Source organism: Tauraco erythrolophus, chromosome 3 (assembly GCF_009769465.1).
Source record: "Tauraco erythrolophus isolate bTauEry1 chromosome 3, bTauEry1.pri, whole genome shotgun sequence".
Lineage (NCBI taxonomy): Eukaryota > Metazoa > Chordata > Aves > Musophagiformes > Musophagidae > Tauraco > Tauraco erythrolophus.
Window position 1 is genome coordinate 24,549,051 of NC_141467.1, and position 24,458 is coordinate 24,573,508.

The window sequence follows — 24,458 nt, forward strand, 5'->3', positions numbered from 1 at the left end:
AGCTGTATCTCAATTCAGTTCCCTTTTAGTATTATCTTTTTTGTTGTTGAATTCAGAATTGTTTTCATTACTCTACTGTGTTTCTTCTATTCTGAGCAAGCTAGGAATGTGTCTCTTTTTGCAGCAATGAACTGGGGACAGTTGAAAGTGCTACTAGCATCACCACCCAGTATTCTGTCCTTTTCGAAGTTTGAGCACAGGAAAGACCTGCCTCTCTCCTCTCTTTGCTTTCTCTGAGATGCCCCATACAATTAATAAATAAAACTGGATTCTTTAAGCGAACTTATTTCTCATGTTCGTGCGTTGTTGTGTATACTGAGTATCTGGTGCTGTAAGTTTGACCTTAAATTTTATAGATTTAAGTTTTGTGGTTTAGGCAAATGCAGTGTTTTGGTAGTAGTGAAAAGTATATTCTAGTAGAGAGATGTCAGATCTCACTACCTAAACATTGCTTACAGTCACCAAGGTAAATATTTATAGCCAACTGACAGATAGTAGTGGATCAGGCCGAGATAAAATGCAGGTCAGGCTGTTGATGTAGGTGAATGTTTTCACCCCTTAATCATGTGGCACTGAAAAGAAAATGTCTTGCCAAAAGAGAATGGCAATAACATGGCTTTTAGCATTGTTATTAGGAGCCATAGCTATTATTGTTCTACATCTATAGATCATGATCCTGCCTAATTAGTACTCAGCAGTGGATATATAACGTGAGCTGAATTTCTTTTTCAGAAAATCTGTACCTCATTGAATAGGTAAACATGTTGGTTATTATCATTCTTATTTAATCCTAAATAGAATGAATAATCCTAAATGAAAATGGTATTATTGCTTTTGATTTTGCCAGTAGTTTTGAAGGCTTTTGGAAAGGTGAACCTTTGCTATAAATCAAGCACATGCAAAATACATAACTGGAGCAACCTTTCGTTTCAGGTTAGGATTATGTTCTGTTTATTTGTTTATATAAATTCCCTGACACTTTTTTTTTTAACTCTCTAGATATTGGCAAATGTAATCATATTTATCTGTGGAAACTTGGCAGGAGCATACCACAAACACCTCATGGAACTCGCACTGCAGCAGACATACCAGGACACGTGCAACTGCATCAAATCCCGTATCAAGTTAGAATTTGAGAAGAGACAACAGGTAAAGTCATACCCCTGTCTTGGTCTGTTTTGCTGTTTTCACGTTATCCTCCTATTCGTCACTGTATAATTCAGTTTGCTAATGCAAAACCACTTACTGAATTACCGAAAGTTGCTTAATGAAATATGCAAAGTCTTTTAAACAGAGCTTGGACAATTTGCATCTGAATATAAGGTGTTATAATTATTTTTATTGTCAAATACTTGTTTTCTTTCACTTGTTCTATGAAAATATTTTATGATAAGAAGGTTGAAAATGCTATATAGATTGTGTTTGCACACTCTTTTGTTGTCCTCATTGAATGAGCTGTGAAATGTACCTGTGTGCTTTGGGAATCATCAGTTTTTCGTGCCCAAGACCAATACTGCAAAATCACTATGAGAAGATCTTGCTGCTCTGTTTTTGAAAAGCATTTGAAACTACAATACTGATGAATCATGTGATACAGTTGTAGGGGTCAGGTATGTTAAGAGGAGCTGGGGGAATCGCATAATGAGACTATCTGTCAGTTATTGGAGCAGCTGAATAAAAGGCTTCTCTGATTGCTTTATATAGTTCTTTTTCTCTTTGCAAGTTCTGTATGGTGCCTATCATCCTGACAGATAGGTGCTTCATTTAAGAGCATTTGAAATACAAATTAGTTCGTCAAGTAGTAAAGAAGATAGGTGTATTTTGCTTTGAAGGTCACCAGACTCAAACTTCTATGAACTGTGTAGGGTCAGAGAATAGAGCCTTCACTGACACATTTCTGTTGTCACAAAAAGTGCATGGACATGTACACCTCGTATGTCCCTGCTGACCTTAACTGTCATGTCTGTCTCACAAATACCTGCAGCCATTTTAAATGAAGGTTTTCAAGATCCATCACCAACACTTTCTTTGCAGGAGAAGCAAATGGAGAATCCATACCAGGACTTTAACAGGTTGTGTGTGTTCAGAGGGCTGGCCTTATTCTGCTGGGTGCTTGGTTTGCATACTGGCTGAAGATGCTACAGAACATTTAACGTAGTCTTAAGGAGAACATTTTACAGTAAAGGCAGGCTTCAATAGTTAGATGCAAAATCTGCATAAAGTGCTATTGCAGGAGAGGTTGTGTAAGAGCAGTAACTTATAAGTTTCCACGTCTGCCTTCATGAGCTGCGTGCAGTGAATCAGTAGGCTTTATAACTGGTAGTACGCAATGCACATTTTACTGTCAGTTGGGAATATGGATGAGAGCATCTTCAAATTAGTTCCATTGAGACAGCTTGTGAGTGCAGAGCAACTGGTGCCAGCTGTCTGGGAGCTATATCACTCCAGATTGGGCAGTCTCCAATGATGTGGGGCTGATGTGATGGTTTCTAGGATGACTCTGTAGAAGATGGTTAACACTGTTCCCTGTACTGAGACCTCAGCTGCCAGAAAGATGTATGCAGACCATAACCAAACAGCATAATTCATAGCAGGCATCGAGGTCTCCCTTATTTGGGAGAGACCTGAGCTCTTAGCTTCCTGAGCACAGTTGTAGGGGTCCAAGTTTCTACTGTTGGTTACTTTTTCCTACAGGGATAGGAAATGTATCTCCAAGAATCGGGAGGGTGTGTTTGTTACTGGACACTGTCAGTAGGTGAACTCAAAGGGATAAGGATCCTGCTTGTAGAAGTCAGTAGTTAGAACAGACATAGTGCTAGCTGGTGGTTTCTGTAAAGGTGTTTTATTTGGTAAACACTACTAATTTCTAAGGAAAGACGTAAGTAAGTAGTTTTGGTTTCCTGGCACTTCTAAAGGTTTTGCAAAAAGGGTTGAGAACCTGACAATGGAGAGAAGCAAAAATATCTGGAATTCTGTGCCAGATGCTTCCTCTTTGTGGTTTGTAGAAGTTGTGTTTCTAATATGCTGGAGCCCAGCAAGATGGAAAACAGCAACAGTTATCTTTCATTGGTAAATTGTGTTGTTGTTATAGAATAATGAAGGACATTGTACTTAATTTGTTATATATAAGAATGTGATGTCATGTTTGTGTTTTGATAGAAATAAGTATATCAAGTTAGTTAAGACATCTGCACAGCTCTAAGTAGTGTATTGGAGGTCTGGATTGCTAACAGATGGGTCAATGTCTCATTAAACAGAAGAAAGTGAGATATTCTGTGAATGTTAATAATCTTTTGACCTTTGATGAACCATTAGCTCATCAGATCTTATGTAGATTTCTTTAGCCTTTATCCTCTCAACCTCATAACACGTCCTTTATCTCGTGTCACAGTTTTTCCAACCCAAAAGAGAAGGAGGTGCACATCCTTATTATCACACTTTTGAATGCTAGGTATTTGAATGTGAAAAGGTAAATGAGAATTAAATTGATATGGTGTGGGGTTTTTTCCCCAGCGTTAACATACTTCTTTGTTGGCAAAGTTTAGTTCATAAGTAAATGTACTGTCGTCTGTCTTTTAATACTGTTTGTCTTGCCAAGAAGATACAGATCATCGACATTGGCAGTATACAGTCAATCATATTGCTGGCTGGTTTTAGAGGGTTGGGATACATTGAAACAGTAGGAGCAGGTGTATTGTAAAAAACATTGAGTTTGATCAAAGCCTTTATTAGCCTGTGAAAAGTTGCAGCGTGACCCTTGATTCTGCATCTCTTTAACAAGAAAAATTTAATTTACTTCAGTGAGAAGTAACACAAGCTACTTTTATACAAGTGCAGAGCGTAGGATGTGCTTCTAAATGCTTAGGGCTCCAGATCAAATTTGCAAATTGGTATACATCATGGACATCATGTCTTTTATAATTGTTTTTGAAATACATAAAATTTATGTTCCAAATCGTTCCATGGATTTCCTTTGATTTTGTTTGAAGATAGTCTCATACAAATGTAGCCAACTATTGTTTTCAATTAGTTTTTTTCTGTGTGTTTTTGAATAGCCTTTTTGAGAATACCATTTTGATTGCATCAATAGATAAGTGTATTGAATTACCACTCAACATTTATGCCAAAGAACTCAAGAGAAACACCAAATTCATTGTTTTCCAGTGAGACCAGCGTACCTTAGTATCTGGTGAAATATCCAGGTACAAGTCAGACATATTGTACCCACACTGCTGTGTATTTCTGCTAGGGCACAGCAAAGACTGGCTGCTCCCAAAGGGATGGGAAGCCATGGATGATGACACCTCCCAACAGGGCAGGAGCCTCACCAGCACAGGGTGAGCTGGGCAAACCCAGTTGCTGGCAGCCAGAGTTGAGCAAGAGCCCAGAACACCAGCCAAGTTTGTGGTGATGAGGCAGGTATGAGGCCAAGCCAGGAGGTCGATCCACAGCTCAGGGTCAGGTCCAGCAATTGCTAGGCAGGTCCAAGGTGAAGCTGGGATGTCAGTTCATGAGCCAGGATCAGCAGGGTGATCCTGTTGGATCCTGTGGAGCCAGCTCCTATAGCATAGCTCAGGCAAAGGCTGAACTGAAATGGGGCTCCTGGATGGTGGGCAGAGGCTGAGGGTGTCAGCCCAGCTGAGGTTGGTCAGGGCTAGTAAGGCCAGTCAGTGCCCCCAGGGCCTTTACAATTCCATGTGTTTTATTGCATAGGAGTCATACTTTGGCTTGCCTTGGGTTTGCGCTGTGTAATGTGTGTGTGCCTGCAGGTGTAGATGTACAGATGTTTATGTGTGTTATGAACCACACCTTTATGAACTGTGGTTTTGTAGGGCTGTGTTTGATAGCACTGGACACTCTGGATTTTATTTGCGTGAGTGTACTTTGTTGTGAGAGTTACTTCTAAACTCCGGTGGCAAAAGGCAGTATTTTCAATGCCCACTTTGGTGTTTCTCACACAGCTTTTCTGTCTTTTCAGTGTATATAAAAGAGAAACGTGAAACTATTCTGACCTCTATTAATTTGCAGCCTTATTTCAAGATATATATTTAAAATAGCCTCTCATAACATTATTTGTCTCACTGATACAGCCTGGCTGACAGTTTTTAGGGGTAATGACTCACTAACGTGTAGTGCAAGATATTAACGCTGACAAGCAGTTAGCATAATTGCCTCTTCTCTCTCTTTTCTGTTGCTTTGCATCATGAGACATAGGAATGTACACTGAGAAATTCTCACAACATCACAGGGAGATATTTGTAAGGTGCTGGTGTTCAGTGGGTTCTCTGAAATGCTGTCTTTGAAAAGGAGGCAGTATAATGACGGTTTTAGAAAGAACACGCAGGTAGCGCATGAAAATGAATGAAGTTTCAAATCATTGAGTGGGATTTTAGTTTTTTCACTGAAACATGGGGAAGCAATACCATTCATTACAGGAACTGAAATATTTCAAAATTGTATTTAAATTAATCTAAAACAGAGAAGCATCATACATTTCTGAGACTTCAGGCTGTTAGTAAAGTACAGAAACATTTGAGATATATCATTTGGGACTAATATATAAAATGTGGATTCCTGTAAATTCAATTAATGTATTTCAAAATGTAAGCTATTAATATTTTAATGAGCAGAGAATAATTTTCTAAGGGCTTTCTCATTTTCCTTTTTTTTTCCACATAGCTTTAAGGCTAGTAAGCTGGAGAAACAAAAACTACTTTTTGGTCTTTTAAATTTTAGAATCTATTTTCTACTCCAGATGTGTTCATACATGTACACATGGGTGAGATGTCAGTCTTTTATGTTAATCTACATGTCATTACCAGAATTAAAGCCTGTTCTGAAGAAGAATTTAAGTGCCAAGTTCTGCATGGTAGACCATGTGGAAGATGGGTAGAGTAGAATAGCAAATAGACACTGGAGAGGGTCCACTGAAGGGCTACAGGGGTAATTAGGGGACTGGAGCTCAGGACAGATGGCAAGACTCAGGGAACTCTGGATGTTTAGCCTGCAGAAGAAAAGGCTTGAGGGGACAGCTAACATCCACCTACTGGTGGAAGGACCTAAGGGAGATGTGGTCAAATTTTTCTCAAATGAAAGTTAAAGGATGAAAGGCAGTAGGCACAAATTGCGATAGGGCAAATCCTGGCTGGAAGGAGGCAAACAATTTTTCCGCAAGAGAGAGGTTGAGCACTAGGAAAGGCTGCCTGGAGAGGTGGTGGAATCTGCATGCAGCAAGATTTTCAAGACTCAACTGGTCAAGTTGTTGCGCTTCGACTTTTGTTGTGGGCAAAAGGGAACACACTGTAAATACAGAGCTCAGAATCTATTGTTAGTCTAATTAAAGTCTTAGCAATCTAATGAAAATGCAACAAACAGTTATTAGTAGTATTTCATTTACAATAATGATAACAGTCACAGTTCACGTTGTCTAATTGGCACAGAAAAGTGTATGCAGAAAATGAAGCATATCCCTTTTTCTCTGGTATTATCTTCGTCTTCTGTAACCACGTAGCCCTGCTATATGATACTGCCATTGCCATGTGCTTTGTAGTGAGTTTGCAAGGCCTCAGAGTTAAGACTGTCTGATGTTTTTTTACCTTCCTGGAGCTTTGTTTTTGCTTGATTTAGCTGTAACATCAATTTTTCTAATGACAAGGTGGCTATAGCCAATTAATTTTACTTTTCTAATGGCATGGTACAACCTTAGTTATTATATAGATGATAGTAAAGAACAATCATTCTATAAAGAATGAGATCTTTACAGCTGTAACATAATGTGGAAAAATACAGACCTGGCATAATAGTGGAAGCCTTAAGAAGGGGAGACACAGAATGCAGTGCAGAGGAATACAAGCATGTGATGATTAGAGATGGGGCACAGGCTTGACACTGGAGACCCCAGGTCTGTAAGTAGTTCACCACTGGTCAGTTAAAGAAATGCAGACTTGCAGCTGGACAAAAGTGTTTTTTAGAGGGAATAAAGAACAAGTTCTAACACAAATAAAACACCATGTATATTAAATTTGGATATAGCATGAACTTGCAGACCAGTAAAGAAAGAGCAAGCTATAAATGCATGTTATCATATATATAAAAATTACACCAAGGAGATCTTAGATTCAGGAAGATGTAACCATCAGCATCAGCATCAGCATCATACGCCTCACAAAGGGCTCCAGATGCTGATGACTTGCTGAAAATCTGTCACGATCACTGCCAGGCTGAAACCACCAACCTTAGGACCCACAGGAACAGTTAAAGCATGAGCCTTTTACCAGAAAAAGGTTTAGAACCTAGAAAGTGTATGTGTAACAATTTAAACTGTATTATTACTACTAGGACCTCATTTTTTTTTCATATAAAAGTATTTATGTTTTTATTTGGTTTTCTTTTTCTTTCTTTAATGTATTAGAGCAGGAATAATAATGATTCTTGAATTAGACTAGTAAGATTTCAGTTATGCTAACAATAAATGTAAATTAACTGTAAATTCTTGACTCTGTGTGTGTGTGTGTGTGTGTGTGTGTGTTTGTGTGTTATCAGGTTTATTTCCTTTTTGTCCGTAAAAAGATTTTGAGTGTTATGCTTCATACGTCCCTGAGGTCCAAAGGTGAATGATACCAATGTTACTTCAGCAGAAAGCAAGGGTGTCACAGCAAGTTGTCAGTGTCTCAAGTTCTTCATCAGGAGGAGGTAAATACTGGTGGTTTGGACTCTCTTCTTCATCAATTGTATTCCACTTGAGGCTATATTATTAAGTTTTCCTATCACAGCCTAATCCTTCTCCATGCTTCCCAGACAAAGTTTGGGAAAAAAGCTTTTGACAAAGCCCTGCGGAAGGGCTATTTGTCCCACAGTGACTCTGTGGGGCTGCCAGCCTCTGCCCCAGGAACTCTCAGAGCGAAGCCAACACAGGGAGGCCACAGGCATGTGGCCACCAGGCAGTTGCTGCTGTGACCGAAAATCGGGCGAAGGCAAGCTGAGAGAAGTCTGGAGATCCTGTGTTAAATACAGAGCTTGTGGTGTTACAGTAAAAATCATATTTTCTGGGCTACAGAGGCCCTGAGCAACTTCATCTGGTTTTGAAATTAGCCCGGTTTGGAACAAGATACTGGACTATAGATCTCCAGAGTCCCTTCCAACCCTAATCTTTCAGTGACTCTGTAGTTTTCTTTAATGACTTTCCTATAGACGAGGGTTTCAGATAGAGAGAAATGAAAAGGTAAGTGTCTTCTCTAATCATATACTATAATGGCATGTCCTATAATGGCCAATGAATGGGTTTTTTTATATCAACAAAAAATCCTATCAGTTACTACTGAAATTCTTCCAAGTTTCTAATACTGACTCTCACAGAAATGTGGCACCAGAAATAATGTGGCTGGTTTTGCTCCAACTTATTGATGAGAATAATAGTAATTTCGCAAGAGAAATGTATGTTTGTTATCAAAAGCTGAGTTATTTGAAAATTATGTAGGTACCTGTTGTCACTTCGTTACGTTCGGGTTGCCCAGTCACTGAAGAAGTTGAAATAGATTACATAAGCATGATGATATTACAACAAGAAGAATATTTCCTGATATCTGTTTAAGAGTAGGCAATTGATTTTCCCCCAGGGTTCGATATTTCAATAAAAATCCAAAACTTTGATTTCAAGATACAGGTAAAAAGGTTCCTGATTCCTGCCTGGAGGCTTAGAAATACTTCTCTTGATTCTACATAGAATCATAGAATCATAGAAGGGCATAGGCTGGAAGGGACCTCAGAGATCCTCTAATCCAACCTCCCTGTCATGAGCAGGGACGCCTCTCAACTAGACCAGGCTACTCAAGGCTCCGTCCGACCTGGCCTTGAACACCTCCAGAGAGGGAGCATCCACCACTTCTCTGGGCAATCTATTCCAAAGTCTTATCACCCTCGTACTGAAGAATTTCTTCCTAAGATCTAATCTAAATCTGTTCTCCTTCAACTTAAACCCATTTCCCCTTGTCCTATCAGTGGACACTCTTGTAAAAAGTCCCTCCCCAGCCTTCCTGTAAGTTGCCTTCAGGTATTGGAAGGCAGCTATTAGGTCCCCCCAAAGTCTTCTCTTTTCAAGGCTGAACAATCCCAGCTCCCGCAACCTGTCCTCGTAGCAGAGGACAGGTTTTAGCTGAGTCGTTTCACGTAAATGGTATTTTTAAATAGGAAATTGGTACATATTGGTAGATTTAAGTTAACAGTATTGTACAAAAATCTTCCAGATACAGAAACATTTAGTGTAGACTGTTGACAAAAAGTAGGTCATTTGTTAAGAGTCCAAAATGTAAATGTAAGAACTTGCTTTGGGCACTGATGTTGGATAGTCCAGCTGTCTTAGTTTACGATTTGAGCTATGTCATGTTTTAGAAAGCACATTTCTCTGAAAAATTTTGTATGACTAATAACATAATTATTTTACATAATACATCAGTCATTTACTGGTGAAAATAGACCATACAATACTTGTGATATCTTTCTGCTTTTTCAGTCTCAGTTATCCTTCTTATCATACAGTAGCGATTTTGTATTGTTATTTCTATTTACGACCTCATATAATGTTTTTAGTGAACATTAGTGGTAATTGTGGTGTAATGCCACGTATGAAAGAAGTAAAATACTTGTGAAATCTAGCATTTGCATTCTACAACAAATTAGGAAGCCTGATTTAACAGAAGAGGAACTAGGGAGAATAGCTTAAAGTAGAATACTTTCAATCATACGCTTCTCTAATCTAATGTGGAAGAGTGTTTTCAAAAGATTTCATTCAAAGATCCCTGTGTCACATACACTTTTACTTTATTATCAGAAAAATTGATAAGATACATAACAGCACTGCAGGTCAGTCATTTTGAAGTCAGAATTATTCTTTTTATATTGTTCTGTTGATGACAGTGAGTGGTGGGTTGACCCTGGCTGGAGGCCAGGTGCCCACCAAAGCTGCTCTATCACTCCCCTCCTCAGCAGGACAGGGGAGAGAAAACATAACAAAAGGTTCGTGGGTCGAGATAAGGACAGGGAAATCACTCGCCAGTTACCATCACGGACAAAACAAACTCAGCTTGGGGAAATTAGTTTAATTTATTACTAATCAAATCAGAGTAGGGTAATGAGAAAATGAAAACTAAATCTTAAAATACCTTCCTCCACCACTCCCTTCTTCCTGGGCTTAACTTTTCTCCTTATTTCTATACCTCCTCCCCACCAGTGGTGCAGGGGGGCAGGGAATGGGGGTTGTGGTCAGTTCATCACAGGTTGTCTCTGCTGCGACTTCCTCCTCAGGGGTAGGACTCTTCGCACTCTTCCCCTGCCCCAGTGTGGGGTCCCTCCCATGGAAGGAAGTTTCCTCCACAGACTTCTCTGACATGGGTCCTTCCCATGGGCCACAGTTCTTCACAAACTGCTCCAGCGTGGGTCTCTTCCACGGGGTGCAGTCCTTCATGAAAAGGCTGCTCCAGCGTGAACTTCCCACAGGAGTCACAGCCTCCTTTGGACACACCCACCTGCTCCAGTGTGAGGTCCTCCCCAAGCTGCAGATGGATCTCTACTCCACTGTGGACCTCCATGGGCTGCAGGAGCACAGCCTGCCTCACCATGGTCTTCCCCACAGGCTGCAGGGGAATCTCTACTCTGGCACATGGAGCACCTCCTCCCCCTCCTTCTTCACTGACCTTGGTGCCTGCAGAGTTGTTACTCTCGCATAGTCTCACTTCTCTCTTTTTACTGCTTCAGTTCTTTTCCCCCCTTTCTTCGATATATTATCACAGAGGAGCTACCACCATTGCTGATTGGTTCAGCTTTGGCCAGCAGCAGGTCCATCTTGGAGCTGGCTGCCATTGGCTCTGTCAGGCATAAGGGAAGCTTCTAGCAGCTTCTTGAGAAGTCATCCCTGTAGCCCCCTCTGCTACCAAAACCTTGCCATGCAAACCCAATACACAGTGGTTCAAAGATGATTATGTCTGGCCTCAGAAATTAACACTTCAGGGGTTGGTAAAATAGAGGGATTTCAGTGTCTGTGCTGGTAGTCTTTGTGTACTCTTACTAATATATTTAGATTTTTGCACTGATGTTGGGGTGTGGTATTCTGCCACCTCTTCTACCAAGATGTATCTTCATGATTCTTAACAAGAACACTCTGTGAAATATTTTTTTCAGAAGAAGCTGCTGTTCTGAATAGGACAAGTTATGATAAGGAGATGTATTCAGAATGAAATTGTGGGCTTATCCACGTTCGCCACCATTTCACTTCTAGAGATATATTTACAAAGCCTAATGCACCAGGGCTAAGCTATCTGTTTTTCCGCTCTTTACAGCACAGTTTTTTGTTCTCTAAATATATTCTTAAGGATTAGTTCATCATAAAAGTGGTGGCTCCATTGGAACAGTATTCTTTCCGCTTTCTGGAACATACATTTAATTTCTGAATAGCTCTGAGGGAAAAAAAAAATCATTGATGTATGTAAGTACATGTAAAGAAATCATAGAGAATAATTAGGGTGCTCTTGACAATATTAATAGAACAACTGAAACTTTAACTATCAATTGTAGTGACTCTGCACTAGCTACTGGATTACCCCAAAGATTTTTCCATTTCTTTAGATAGACTAATTCTCTTAATAGCATCATTGCATGTGCTGTAAATGTATCTCTGATATTTACTCTGCTTTAATAGCGACTATCGTGTTCATTCGCTTCAGTTGTATTTGGAGGCATCTCAACATAGCCTATTTCATGCTGGCTTTTATTTTCACCAGGAAAACATGAAAAAAAATTTTTTTAGTATTTTCTTTTAGGGGGAGGTACTACACAAGTTTAGTACATTGTATATTTGATAATAACAAGTATTTCATTGAAGTATTACCAAAGAAGTATCTGTCATTTGTGGCAAAGAAGATGATAATACTGTAAGTGAGAGGCACCTAGAAAGCATTAAAATGAATGTATTTAGTTTTGATTACTTCGGATATACCATATAAATATAATATTTCCCAGATTTCCCATTTGCTTTTTTTTCTATTTCCACTTCAACATTGGATTATAATTCTTGGACCCTCTTTTGGTGCTGCAAACATTTCAGTAAATTCATTAGGCAGTTTCCAGTTTGCAAAGCTGCAATTGCCTTTTTTTCCTCTCTTGATTCCTTTTCATGCTGCTTGTTGGTTCAGTTGATGCTTTCGTAGTGCTAAATACACCACTGTGTTTTTTGAAAAAAGCTCTGAGACAATAGCCTACCCAATAAATGTAATAGCTACCAGCAAAATGATTTTCTGCTTCCTATGACTTGTGAGCCTCAAAAAGTGACTGTGGAACATTCTTTGTGCAACACATGTTAACAGAGAGGATACTCCAGTCTTTTATTATCCAAGTCAGTTACTATGCTTTACTTCTATGTCACAACCGAGACCTGTAGATCAAAAAACAATAACAAGGGTACTGATAGGTGCAGAGGCTTCATAGATGTACTTAAAGGGGGCCTACAGGAAAGCTGGAGAGGGATTTTTTACAAGGGCATGTAGTGATAAGACAAGGGGCAATGGATTTAAACTGAAAAAGAGGAGATTTAGATTGGATATAAGGAAGAAATTTTTCACTCAGAGGGTGGTGAGGCACTGAAACAGGTTGCCCAGAGAAGTTGTGGATGCCCCATCCCTGGAAGTGTTCAAGGTCAGGTTGGATGAGGCTTTGGGCAACCTGGTGTAGTGGAGGGTTTCCCTGCCCCTGGCAGGGGGGTTGGAACTAGATGATCTTTGAGGTCCCTTCCAACCCTAACCATTCTATGATTCTATGATATGTCGTTTGGACTGGTGCCTTTGTAGGGTAAAAAAGATATTCTGTTCCTTGCCTGCAAATAAATCATGTACTACATTAGCATCCTGCATCTTGTTTAAAGTCCTGGAGTTATTCTTTCGTAACACTTCACTGTTTCAAAAGTTGCTTAGGAGCTTCTGCCTTGTGTAGACGAAGCCATGAAGAGGAGTGGTTGGTTAGCCTTCTTCGTCTGCACCTTTTCAGTTTACCCCTTTGGAAAACTCTGCAGGTCCATCAAGTGTGGAATACTGCCCTTTCGGTGCTTTTTCGAGGATCTGAGAAGTGACCTTGAAATTCCTAGACAAACACTATTGATGGAAGACTACTTTTCTTAAACTATTTTCCAATTTTCACTCCGCTAAGTCATTTTTAGGTGCTATGAAAGCTCCCTTGCATAGAAGTAAGGCTTGTCATGTTTTGAAATGTTGTAAACTGTGCCTTTCACCCCAGGGAATGTATATTTCATTGTTAGGGAGAGAGATACCATTATGGGAAGTCTAATTATCTACATGAAGACACTCATATTGTCCACTATTTTGAAATGAATGGCTTAACAAATGCCTTCTGCAAGTATCTACTGCACAGGTCAATAGAGACGCTGCAGTTCTTGCGTTTAATGTTTCTTCCTACCTCAGGGCTTCATAGAGAGAAAAGTCATTTATCATTTTGCAGGGAAGTAGCTGAGATTTCGGCTGCTTCTCTATGTGTTGATCTTCATTAATTTATTGCATCTAACATCCTCAGATAAACTGATGAGTCATGCTGCTTTGTTTGAAGAGTAAAATGTGTAGTTTTAGCAGATACAAATTGCCACGTTTTCATAGATATCCTGATAATTCTGATGAAATGTACAGCTGGCAGGCAAATGTTAATTATTGTCATGCCACCTGCAATTTTGTCAGGCACATTGCAAAAACTAAAATTAATAGCTAAAATATAGGTCTTTTTAGAAAGAGAATGTCTTTTGAGAGCGAGTCCAAAGTTTTCGATTGTTAATTATTCCCATAATTAATTGCCTCATTTTTAAATTGCCATTTTATTTCCAGTTTAAAATTACTTAAATCCGGCTAGATCCCTTTGTCCTTACTATCCTTGCTATGTCTTTTTCAGCTCTCTACATTAAAAAATATTCTCTGTAAGTAAGGATTACAGGATATTGTGCGTACAGAAAATACACAGATTTTGATAATCCGCAAGCCTCTTCCAATCTTATGAATTTTACATACAGAATTGCTCAGTTGTGTCATAAACATCCTTACAATATTATAAAGAGCTTGAACTTCTTAAAGAGTTCTTCATAATGAAGATTTTCTAGGCGTCTAATCATTCATCTTCCATTTTACTGAATTCATTCATAATTTTTTATATCATTTTTATAGCAAGCGTATCTGAACACACTTTTGCCAATAATGCTTTCAGTGAATATTCTATAAAGAGGTAAAGATCCATAAAAAGTCTTTTTACAAGACTACAGGTCACATTGGCCTTGTTAGCAGCAGCATCATGCTGGGAAATCCTGCTCATTAGGTTAAGTACCATGAACTCTATTTTCTTTGCAGAATTACTGCTTTCCAACTTACAGACTCCCATATTGTAAATAGGCGTTTTGATTCAGAATTAATTTCCTTTGGGTATTTTAAATATGTTCTGTATTGCTGCTCACAAATAGTTCTGTATTTTTCTAGCATTGTTAATAATCCTGTTATTCTTTATGTCACTTCTAAATAGTTTTTCTTGTGATTTTCTGTATGAACATTCATACTGACAGTACACATGTGCTAAACAACTTAACGTGGGGACATTTTAACCCTATGCACCACTGTGTTCTTCCTTCTTGCTCTAGTGTGTACAGATTGTAAGTGAAGAGGTGTGCTCACTCTTAAGCTCTTCTCAGCAATCTGTCTAAATTGGGACATTTTTCTGGAAGTTCATATCCTTGTTAGTGGCCTAGTTAGATATTACTTCTAACTCTTTTCACATTGACAATTGATTACCTTCCTCTTTTTGTAATGTTCTCTTCCTTTCCTCTTCCCTCCAAACCCTTATCTGTTTAGCACTTCCCTGAATCCAAAGGGCTTCAGACTGTAGGAAACACCCCTAGTGAAAAAAAACCATGTGACTCTAGAAAATACACTATTCCCAGGTGCTTTCAACCAAAACCAAGTGACAGATGTCAAGTTTCGAAGCTCACTTTGCTACCTCCTAGTATCTCAGCTGGTTGTGTGCAAGGCCAGCTTGTTAATAAGAGCTGTTATGAAGAAAGCCATAAGAAGTTAAAGCAGTCTCCTTACTTCTTCCCTTACTCCTTCCCTTCCCTTTCCTCAGCTTTTTTGCTGAGAGTCTCACCCTTGCTTCTCACCTGAGATACATTGCAGCTGCACTACAGTCATGTCTCTGCCATCTAAGTTGTTGATCTGAACCCTGACCCACAGACTTGACTTGATGGCTTGACCTCAGACCAGCCTGTCACAATATACTTGACTGGAGATCACTGGGCTGTGGCTTACTCTGGTTACCATCTCCAGAGATGATCACAGAATCATAGAATCATTTAGAGCTGAAAAGACTTTTAAGATCAAGTCCAACCATAAACTTAACACTGCCAAGTCCATCACTAAACCATGATCCTCATCCTGACTTGCTAACATGACTTCATAGTTCTTGGTGAGTTCTTGTGTCCTGCCTCTTGGCCCCCAATTCTTGGAGAGTCCTGTGACTCTTGGCCCCCAACTTGCCTTCTCTTGCAGAACAGCCTGCCCTTGCTTCTCAGTGACAGTTAAGCAGACTAGTGTTTCCTGTAGGATACTTCATCAGCTCGTCTTCAAATGAATTGTACTTTAACTGTTTCTTGGATGTTTTCTCTAAACCCATCTTCTAGACAGAAGAAACAAACATCTTCAAAACCATTTTGTGCATCTCAGACAAGGGTTCAGTCTCCTGTGAAATTAACAGAGAACATATTCCTCCATCACTGTTCACTCCTTTGACCTTGCCAAATTCCAGCCACAGAATGCTCCCTCTTAGCTTTGGTGAGTCTCCTCCAACTTAGGGAGGTCACAGGTCATTCAAGGAAAGCCAAAGACAGAAGGAGACATAAGAATATCTTAATACCTGTCAAATAATGGCTACCATGGATCTACAAGATAGTTGTCATGCTGGACACAACTCTTTTCGATCTGGTTTTTCTTTGCTCCAGAACCAATCCTGATGGACTATTTGATGTTTACTTTTTTGCACATCCTCTCACCCCAAAAGTATTGTTCAAGACACATCTAAGATAATTTTAAACGTCCCAGTGCAGACAAGGCAACTGATTTCAGGACTTTCTTCATCTGTTTCTGCACACTGTTGTGAAACTTGGCATTGGACTAGATCTCCTTATGAAGGAACTGGAGGAAACTCTGCATCTCATGCTCTGGAATCTGACAGTTTTGGGGTTTTAAATGATGTTAATGAAGAAGATCCTCAAGCCTAGAAGAATAACAGTCTATAAAGTTTCTATGAATGGCACTTGTACTTTTTTTAGATTGATGTGTTAACTATTCAATAATTCTTGAGGAAGTCTCTCTGCATTTGATTCCAAAATATATTTGAGAATTAAGATAACTATTCTTTATCTAATCAGGAAAACTTCATTTACAGTTATTCTGGGCTTACACATACAAAAACAGTGGAATTCAGTTTTTCTCATCTGCCTGCAGGATGTTTCCTTAGCAGACTCATTTAGGTTTTTCCACTGGACAAAAATCTGATATTTGTGGTGGTATCTAAACTTGGATTTGATTAATTTAAAAGGAAAATCTTTTGAGCAATAGCTTCTTGTTTCCTCCTCAACCTTTTCATGAAATAAGCTGTGCTTTTAGTGATGATTCAGCTGCAAGTATTGAAGAGATGGAGGTCGACATAACCAGTCCCAATTATACTAGATTTTTCAGGGAAGGATCAGACGCTGAATGCAAATGAAGTTCTGCTGTGTTTCATTCTTAGTGGGTTTTATTTCAGAGATGGCATTCATCTTCAGCAGAGGCAATTCTTTGTAGTTGGTATTGAAGCATCTTTGCCTTCTTACATACAGCATGATTTTTCAGAAAGATGCCTTGGGTTTTCCTTTATAAAGAAAAGCTCTTTCCTTCCCTTTGGAATGGTCATTGGATTCAGCAATTTGTACTCAAAGACAGGGTTAGGAATATGACAGTCTTTTCCTGTAGGCCACCAGGCTTCTTTTCAGGCAACCCCTTTATATTTGAGGAATTGGTTAAAGTCGTGCATGTGGATGCTTACTGAAATGAAAAACTACTTACTAGTAAGTAGGGGTTCTGTGAACTGTGTTCATAGAATCACAGAATGGTTTAGGTTGGAAGACATCAATGTATTGGCAAGAGAGAGACATGAAAGATCATAGAATCGTAGAATGGCATAGGCTGGAAGGGACCTTAGAGATCATCTAATCCAACCTCCCTGTCATGGGCAGGGATGCCTCTCAGCTAGATCAGGCTGCTCAAGACTCTGTCCAACTTAGCCTTGAACACCTCCAGAGGGGGCATCCACAACTTCTCTGGTCCCCCCGAAGTCTTCTCTTTTCAAGGCTGAACAATCCCAGCTCCCGCAACCTGTCCTCGTAGCAGAGGTGCTCCAGCCCCTGGATCATCTTCGTGGCCCTCCTCTGAACACGCGCCAACAGATCTATGTTCTTCACAGATCTAAGATCTTCACAGCCTTTGCACCTTGCTGATTCTCAGAGCCATGGTTTATATTTTGGTTTGTTGTTTGTTGTGTTTTTTTTTTCTTTTAAATAAAGTGCCTTTCAAATTGAGAGTAATGTACTCAATTTATATGGAGCAGGGAAGGGGAGGTCATATGGGCATGCGGATACTGTTGCTGTTAGAACTAAATGGTGAATGTCCAACCTCAAATGCTTGGGCATATATATACCTACAGCACAGTTATGTACAACAGCTTTCAAAGAATATGGACATTGAGGCAAGCAGTTCTTTGTTAAAAGCATTAAATTTGTTTATTCTTCTAGATTATCAAGTAGCTTTAAGGAAACGTGATATCTCAGACATGCTACTCAAAATACTCAACATAAAAATATGTTTCTCAGTAAATTGCATTTTAAAATCTGCCAGGAAGTCGGATTGTAAGCCATTCAATCTGTGCTACTGTTCTAATTTTTAAACCAGAATGTTGAATTTACACAAACATCATATGTTTGTGTAAATCTAGATTATCATGTGAACAATTGCCCTTATTGTCAACAAGTGTCCTCTCATAAAAAAAAAAACCAACAAACCACAAACAACCTGAATTCAGTAGTAAAGGAAAGAAACTCAAAAATTACAGCTACTTTAGTTCTTGAGATAGCTCTGGTTGAAATGAAGTTTTGCGTATGATTGTTGTGGTTTAGGCTGACCTGGCAACTAAGCTCCACACAGCTGCTCTCTCACTCCTTCCCCAGTGAAGTGGAGAGGAGAAAAATATAATAAAAGGACTGAGGGTCGAGACAAGAACAGAGAAGGAGCACCCACCAACCATGGTCCCGGGCAAAACAGACTCAGCTTTCTTAAAGCAATTTATTAACAGTTACTTAAAAGGATAAGGACAAACAAAACCAGTTACTTGAGAGGATAAAAAGAAACAAAGCCAGATCTTAAAAACAACATCTCCTCCCCCTTTCCTTTTCTTCCCGGCTCTACCTTCTCCCCCAGCGGCGCAGGGAGGCAGGGAATGGAGTGCAGGTCAGTTCATCCCATGTTGTTACTGCCACTCCTTTTCTTAAAGGAGGAGGAGTCCTTACACCCTTTTTCCCTTGCTCCAGTGGATCCCCTACTCACAAGGAAAAATCCACAGACTTGTCCAGCGTGAGTCCTACCCACCAGATGCAATCCTTCCCCATCGTATTGCTCCAGTGTGGGCTTTACCACAGTCTTGGATTCTTAGGGAGCTGTTGCCACTCACTCCGGTGTGGGTCATCACACAGACTCTAGATGCCTCTCTACCTTGTCGTGTGTCCCATGCTCCGTGACCGTCCTCAGGCTCAGGCATCTCTTCTTCGACGTAGGTTCTCCACGGGCTGCGAGTGGGTCTCTGCTCCACTGAGACCGTCCTTGCTGCAGGGGGACCGCTGCCATCTCGCCACCGGTTGCAGGGGAAACTCAGCTCTGGCACACCTTGTCCTGGTCCATCTTCACTGACCTGGTGTCTGTGTGGCTGTTTCTCTCAGATCTCAGTCCTCTCTGGGTGAACTCGGCCCCGTGGGCACCCTGGGAGCAGGGTGCTCCCCGAGTTCCCCAAGCGGCTCCGTCACCGCCATCCTCAGCGGGTGGCGCCGGCCCGGCATGGGCAGCTGCCTGGCCGGGTGCCAGGGAGCGGGGGCAGTGCCCTCCTCCCCTCTCCTCGCTCCTGGGCAAAGCACCTTTTCTGATTCCTTTGTCCTGACTTAAATAGGGCAATTCGCAGAGGTGCCGATTGGCTCAACCCCGAGGGGGATGGGAGTCCCATCTGATGGGCAGAACTGGGTCTGACCCGGTTCCAAAACCAGGGAGGTCACAGGGAGCAAATCAGCTCTCCTGCCACCAGAACCCCCCTACATCAAACCATCACATTGATCACAGCCGAAAGTTAGTTTGACATCTTGATAAAAATCTGCTTAAGCTTTTTAAAATGCTGTAGTGGTGAAAGTAGATACCCTTCCTGAACTTCCTCTCACTGTATTTACTTTTTTCACTGAAACTTGATACTTTCCTTCTAAATCCTTACCAGAGCCACTAATGAATTCTTTTTGGCCTTCTCCAGTTTTAACGTGTGTTTTGATGACAGAGATTCAAAAAGAAATAAAGAGGAAAAAGAGAAGTGAGAGAGAAAGCAGAAGTCCGCAGATTTAACTACTTACCACTTTTACATTCACCTCTTAACGTATCTACTGAAACCCATTTTGTGAACTTAATTTGTTCCTCTTAAAAAGAGGAATTTGTGTATAACTAAAATGTTCAACAGATTTTCAGGAGTAGAAGCAGAATTGTAGAGTAGACCCTACTAGGTATGTTTTCAAAATATAATTTATAGAAGCTTTTATTCCTCCTTCAAAATGTTTTTATAAAATGTAGAAAGAGAAGTCTGAAATGTGAAGAGATAATTTAATCCCTCTCCTCGCTCAGTGGCGGGAGCAGGTATACTTGAAACATCCTCAATAGATGTCTGTTTAACTGGCTCTTCAAATTCTGGAGTTTCTACACCGTTTCTAGATGATCTGTTCCCCTCAGTTTTTATCTCTGGGGAATATTTTCCCCATTGCTCAACTTAAATATTCCACAGTGCAATTTAGGCCTGTGAAAGCAATTCACAGTGGATGTGAATAAGGGTTTTTCCTTTCCTCTTTATTGCAGTCTTCTGTGCACCTGAAGGCTATTGCCCTCTCTCCCCTCAGTTATCCTTCTAATAGGGCAAATGAGCCCAGTTTCTTCCATGTGGCTTGTGGACCATGTTTTCTAGGCCTATGATGTTTTGTGTTGTCATACTCTCTCCACTTGGTCCAGGTGATTTTCTGTAATGTTACACCATTTTGGTTGCATTACGTTTCATGTTAAGTTCAATTTGACATTCCAGAGGACCTTGGAATATAATGTGTTATTGCTGTTTCGGCTTTTCATTTCCCAGAGTTTGTTAAAAAATCAAATTACTGGAGGTCAGATAGAATTAGCAATTATATCTGTTCTGTTGTCTACCAGTCCTCAACTGGAACTGTCTTCACTGTTTAATTGATCTCTCACCACTCCATTCTACACAGTAGTTTTCCTACTTTCAGAATAAAGCTACATAAACCACCATGCACTTAATTGAAATACAGATGATCTTAATTCAAGGACAAGTTATTTTTCCTTATTTGCTGTAACCAAAATCTAATAGAAATATGTAATATTTATCTTTTTCCTCCTAAAGTGAGAAAATCTCCTCTGGCACTTTAGACATTAATTTAAAATGTTTTCATGTTTTAAATATTTTTAATACAATTCAGCCATCTGTGTAGGATACTACCCTGATCTAATAAAAAAAAAAATGTCTGCAACGCTGATGTGCTTTATTTGATTACTGAGAAGTCAGCAAGATCCTGAAATCTCATTCCCTGGGATTGCATGGACATATTATCTAAACTTTTTTGTAACTTTAGATGCCTCCCTCTTAACACCAGGTAGGGCTTTTGTTGCAACTGCTTGTATTCGAAGACTCTTTCATAGTTGTCGTGGTTTTAGGCTGATCCAGCAACTAAAACTCACACAGTCTCTCCTTCTCCAATAAAGTAGAGAGGAGAGAAAAAAAAACAAAAGGACTGAGGGTTGAGGCAAGAACAGAGGGAGCACCCACCAACCATGGTCCTGGGCAAAACAGGCAGCGCTTTTCTCAAAGCAAAACAGTTTATTAATGATTACTTAGAAGGACAAAGGGAAATAAAAACCGATTACTTGAGAGGACAGAAAGAAACAAAACCAGATCTTAAAACCGACACCTTCCCCCACCTTCCTTTTCCTCCCGGCTCTTCCTCCTCCCCCCAGCAGCACAGGGGGCAGGGACTGGGGGAGTGCAGGTCAGTTCATTCCGTGCTGTTACTGCTGCTTCTTTCTTAAAGGAGAAGGAGTCCTTACACCCTTTTCCCCTGCTCCAATGGATCCCCTACCCACGAGGAAAAATCCACAAATTTCTCCAACGTGAGTCCAGCCCACTGGAAACAATCCTTCCCCACAGATTGCTCCGGTGTGGGCTATACCACAGTCTCGGGTACTTAGGGAGCTGTAGCCACTCGCTCCGGCGTGGGTCGTCACGCAGACTCCAGATGCCTTTCTGCCTTGCCGTGCCCCCAACACGACCATCCTCGGGCTCAGGCATCTTCTCCCCACGGGCTGCGAGTGGGTCGCTGCTCCACCGAGGCCGTCCTGGTTGCAGGGGGGCAGCCTGCTATCTCACCATCAGCCGCAGGGGAAACTCGGCTCCGGCACACCTCCTCCCGCTCCATCCTCACTGACCTGCTGTCGATGCGGCTGTTTCTCTCAGATCTCAGTCCTCTCCAGGTGAACTCAGCCCAGTGGGCACCCCGGGAGTGGGGTGCCCCCGAGTTCCCCAGCTGGCTCCGCCGCCGCCATCCTCCGTGGGCAGCGCCGGCCCGACGCAGGCAGCTGCCCGGCCGGGAGCCAGGGAGCGGGGGCAGTGCCCTCCTCCCTTCTCTGGTCGATCCTGGGCGAAGCACCTTTTCCGGTTCCCTTGTCCTGACTTAAATAGGGCAATTCGCAGAGGCGCCCTATTGGCTCAACCCCGAGGGGGATGGCAGTCTGATCCGGTGGCCAGAACTAAGCCTAACCCGGATCCAAAACCGGGGAGGTCGCAGGGAGCAAAATCCCTCTCCTGCCATCAGAACCACCCCCCCCTCCACATCAAACCATGACATTCCACCCCTCGCCTCTGCGAATTCCATATTTAGGCACAACTTTAGTTACAGAAAGAGAACACAGAGTTACAGAAAAAGAACACAGTATCAACAACAACATCGAAGAAGAAGAAGAACACACATTTTACAAACAATCCACCCCTTGTCCCTTCACCAGTCACAACAATCAAAGTTTCCCAAGGTCCTTCTGTTTTTCAGCACTGTGAAGTCCATGTTTTGCCCGTTACCTCTCCCAGTCACTATTCTTATCTCAAATTCCTCGAGCCCCACGTTGGGCGCCAAAAGAACTGTCGTGGTTTTAGGCTGATCCAGCAACTAAAACTCACACAGTCTCTCCTTCTCCAATAAAGTAGAGAGGAGAGAAAAAAAAACAAAAGGACTGAGGGTTGAGGCAAGAACAGAGGGAGCACCCACCAACCATGGTCCTGGGCAAAACAGGCAGCGCTTTTCTCAAAGCAAAACAGTTTATTAATGATTACTTAGAAGGACAAAGGGAAATAAAAACCGATTACTTGAGAGGACAGAAAGAAACAAAACCAGATCTTAAAACTGACACCTTCCCCCACCCCACCTTCCTTTTCCTCCCGGCTCTTCCTCCTCCCCCCAGCAGCACAGGGGGCAGGGACTGGGGGAGTGCAGGTCAGTTCATTCCGTGCTGTTACTGCTGCTTCTTTCTTAAAGGAGAAGGAGTCCTTACACCCTTTTCCCCTGCTCCAATGGATCCCCTACCCACGAGGAAAAATCCACAAATTTCTCCAACGTGAGTCCAGCCCACTGGAAACAATCCTTCCCCACAGATTGCTCCGGTGTGGGCTATACCACAGTCTCGGGTACTTAGGGAGCTGTAGCCACTCGCTCCGGCGTGGGTCGTCACGCAGACTCCAGATGCCTTTCTGCCTTGCCGTGCCCCCAACACGACCATCCTCGGGCTCAGGCATCTTCTCCCCACGGGCTGCGAGTGGGTCGCTGCTCCACCGAGGCCGTCCTGGTTGCAGGGGGGCAGCCTGCTATCTCACCATCAGCCGCAGGGGAAACTCGGCTCCGGCACACCTCCTCCCGCTCCATCCTCACTGACCTGCTGTCGATGCGGCTGTTTCTCTCAGATCTCAGTCCTCTCCAGGTGAACTCAGCCCAGTGGGCACCCCGGGAGTGGGGTGCCCCCGAGTTCCCCAGCTGGCTCCGCCGCCGCCATCCTCCGTGGGCAGCGCCGGCCCGACGCAGGCAGCCGCCCGGCCGGGAGCCAGGGAGCGGGGGCAGTGCCCTCCTCCCTTCTCTGGTCGATCCTGGGCGAAGCACCTTTTCCGGTTCCCTTGTCCTGACTTAAATAGGGCAATTCGCAGAGGCGCCCTATTGGCTCAACCCCGAGGGGGATGGCAGTCTGATCCGGTGGCCAGAACTAAGCCTAACCCGGATCCAAAACCGGGGAGGTCGCAGGGAGCAAAATCCCTCTCCTGCCATCAGAACCACCCCCCCCTCCACATCAAACCATGACAATAGTCTTCTTCTTTTGACTGGATAAGAATCTTCTAGTTCCAGCTAACATGCATTTGTGGCTGCTTTGTATTTTAATAAACTAACTATTGCCTTTCTCCTGCACTGTTATTTATATATATCTTTCCTAAGGAACACCTCTCCTATGAAGACAGGCTGAGGGAGGTGGGGTAGTTGAGCCTGGAGGAGAGAAGACTCCAGGGAAACCTTATTGCAGCCTTTCAGTGCTTAAAGGGGGCCTATAAGAAAGATGGGGACAAACATTTTAGCAGGGCCTTTTGTGATAGGAGAAGAGGTAATGGTTTTAAACTAAAAGAGGAAAAAATGTTTTACAATGAGGGTGGTGAAACACTGGAACAGGTTGCCCAGAGAGGTAGTAGATGCCCCATCCCTGGAAACATTCAAGGTCAGGTTGGACAGGGCTCTGAGCAACCTGATCCAGTTGAAGATGTGTCTGCTTACTGCAGGGGGATTGGACTAGATGACCTTTAAATGTTCCTTCCAACCCAAACGATTCCATGATTCTATGATACCCAGTGCTTTGAATTTCCTTTTTGCTAATGAACTAACGAAATCTGACAGACAAATTGCAGAAGATTTGCAGCTGAAAGAATTGCAGCTGACTTTTCCCAGATTGATCACTTTGAATACCCCAAACCATCCTGTAAATAACTTCATCAAGAAGAATTCCTTTTCCTCTATGATT

At 41.8% G+C, this 24,458-nt stretch overlaps 1 protein-coding gene across 2 annotated transcripts in view; it reads left to right on the forward strand.

Moving 5' to 3' along the window:
- Positions 1-24,458, forward strand: part of ADCY2 (adenylate cyclase 2) — a 268,653-nt gene that overhangs the window by 122,577 nt on the left and 121,618 nt on the right. For both annotated transcript variants that reach the window (XM_086609061.1, XM_086609062.1), the window contains exon 4: positions 1,000-1,149. In XM_086609061.1, the coding sequence (XP_086465187.1) occupies positions 1,000-1,149 (150 nt within the window). The remainder of the gene's footprint in view (positions 1-999; positions 1,150-24,458) is intronic.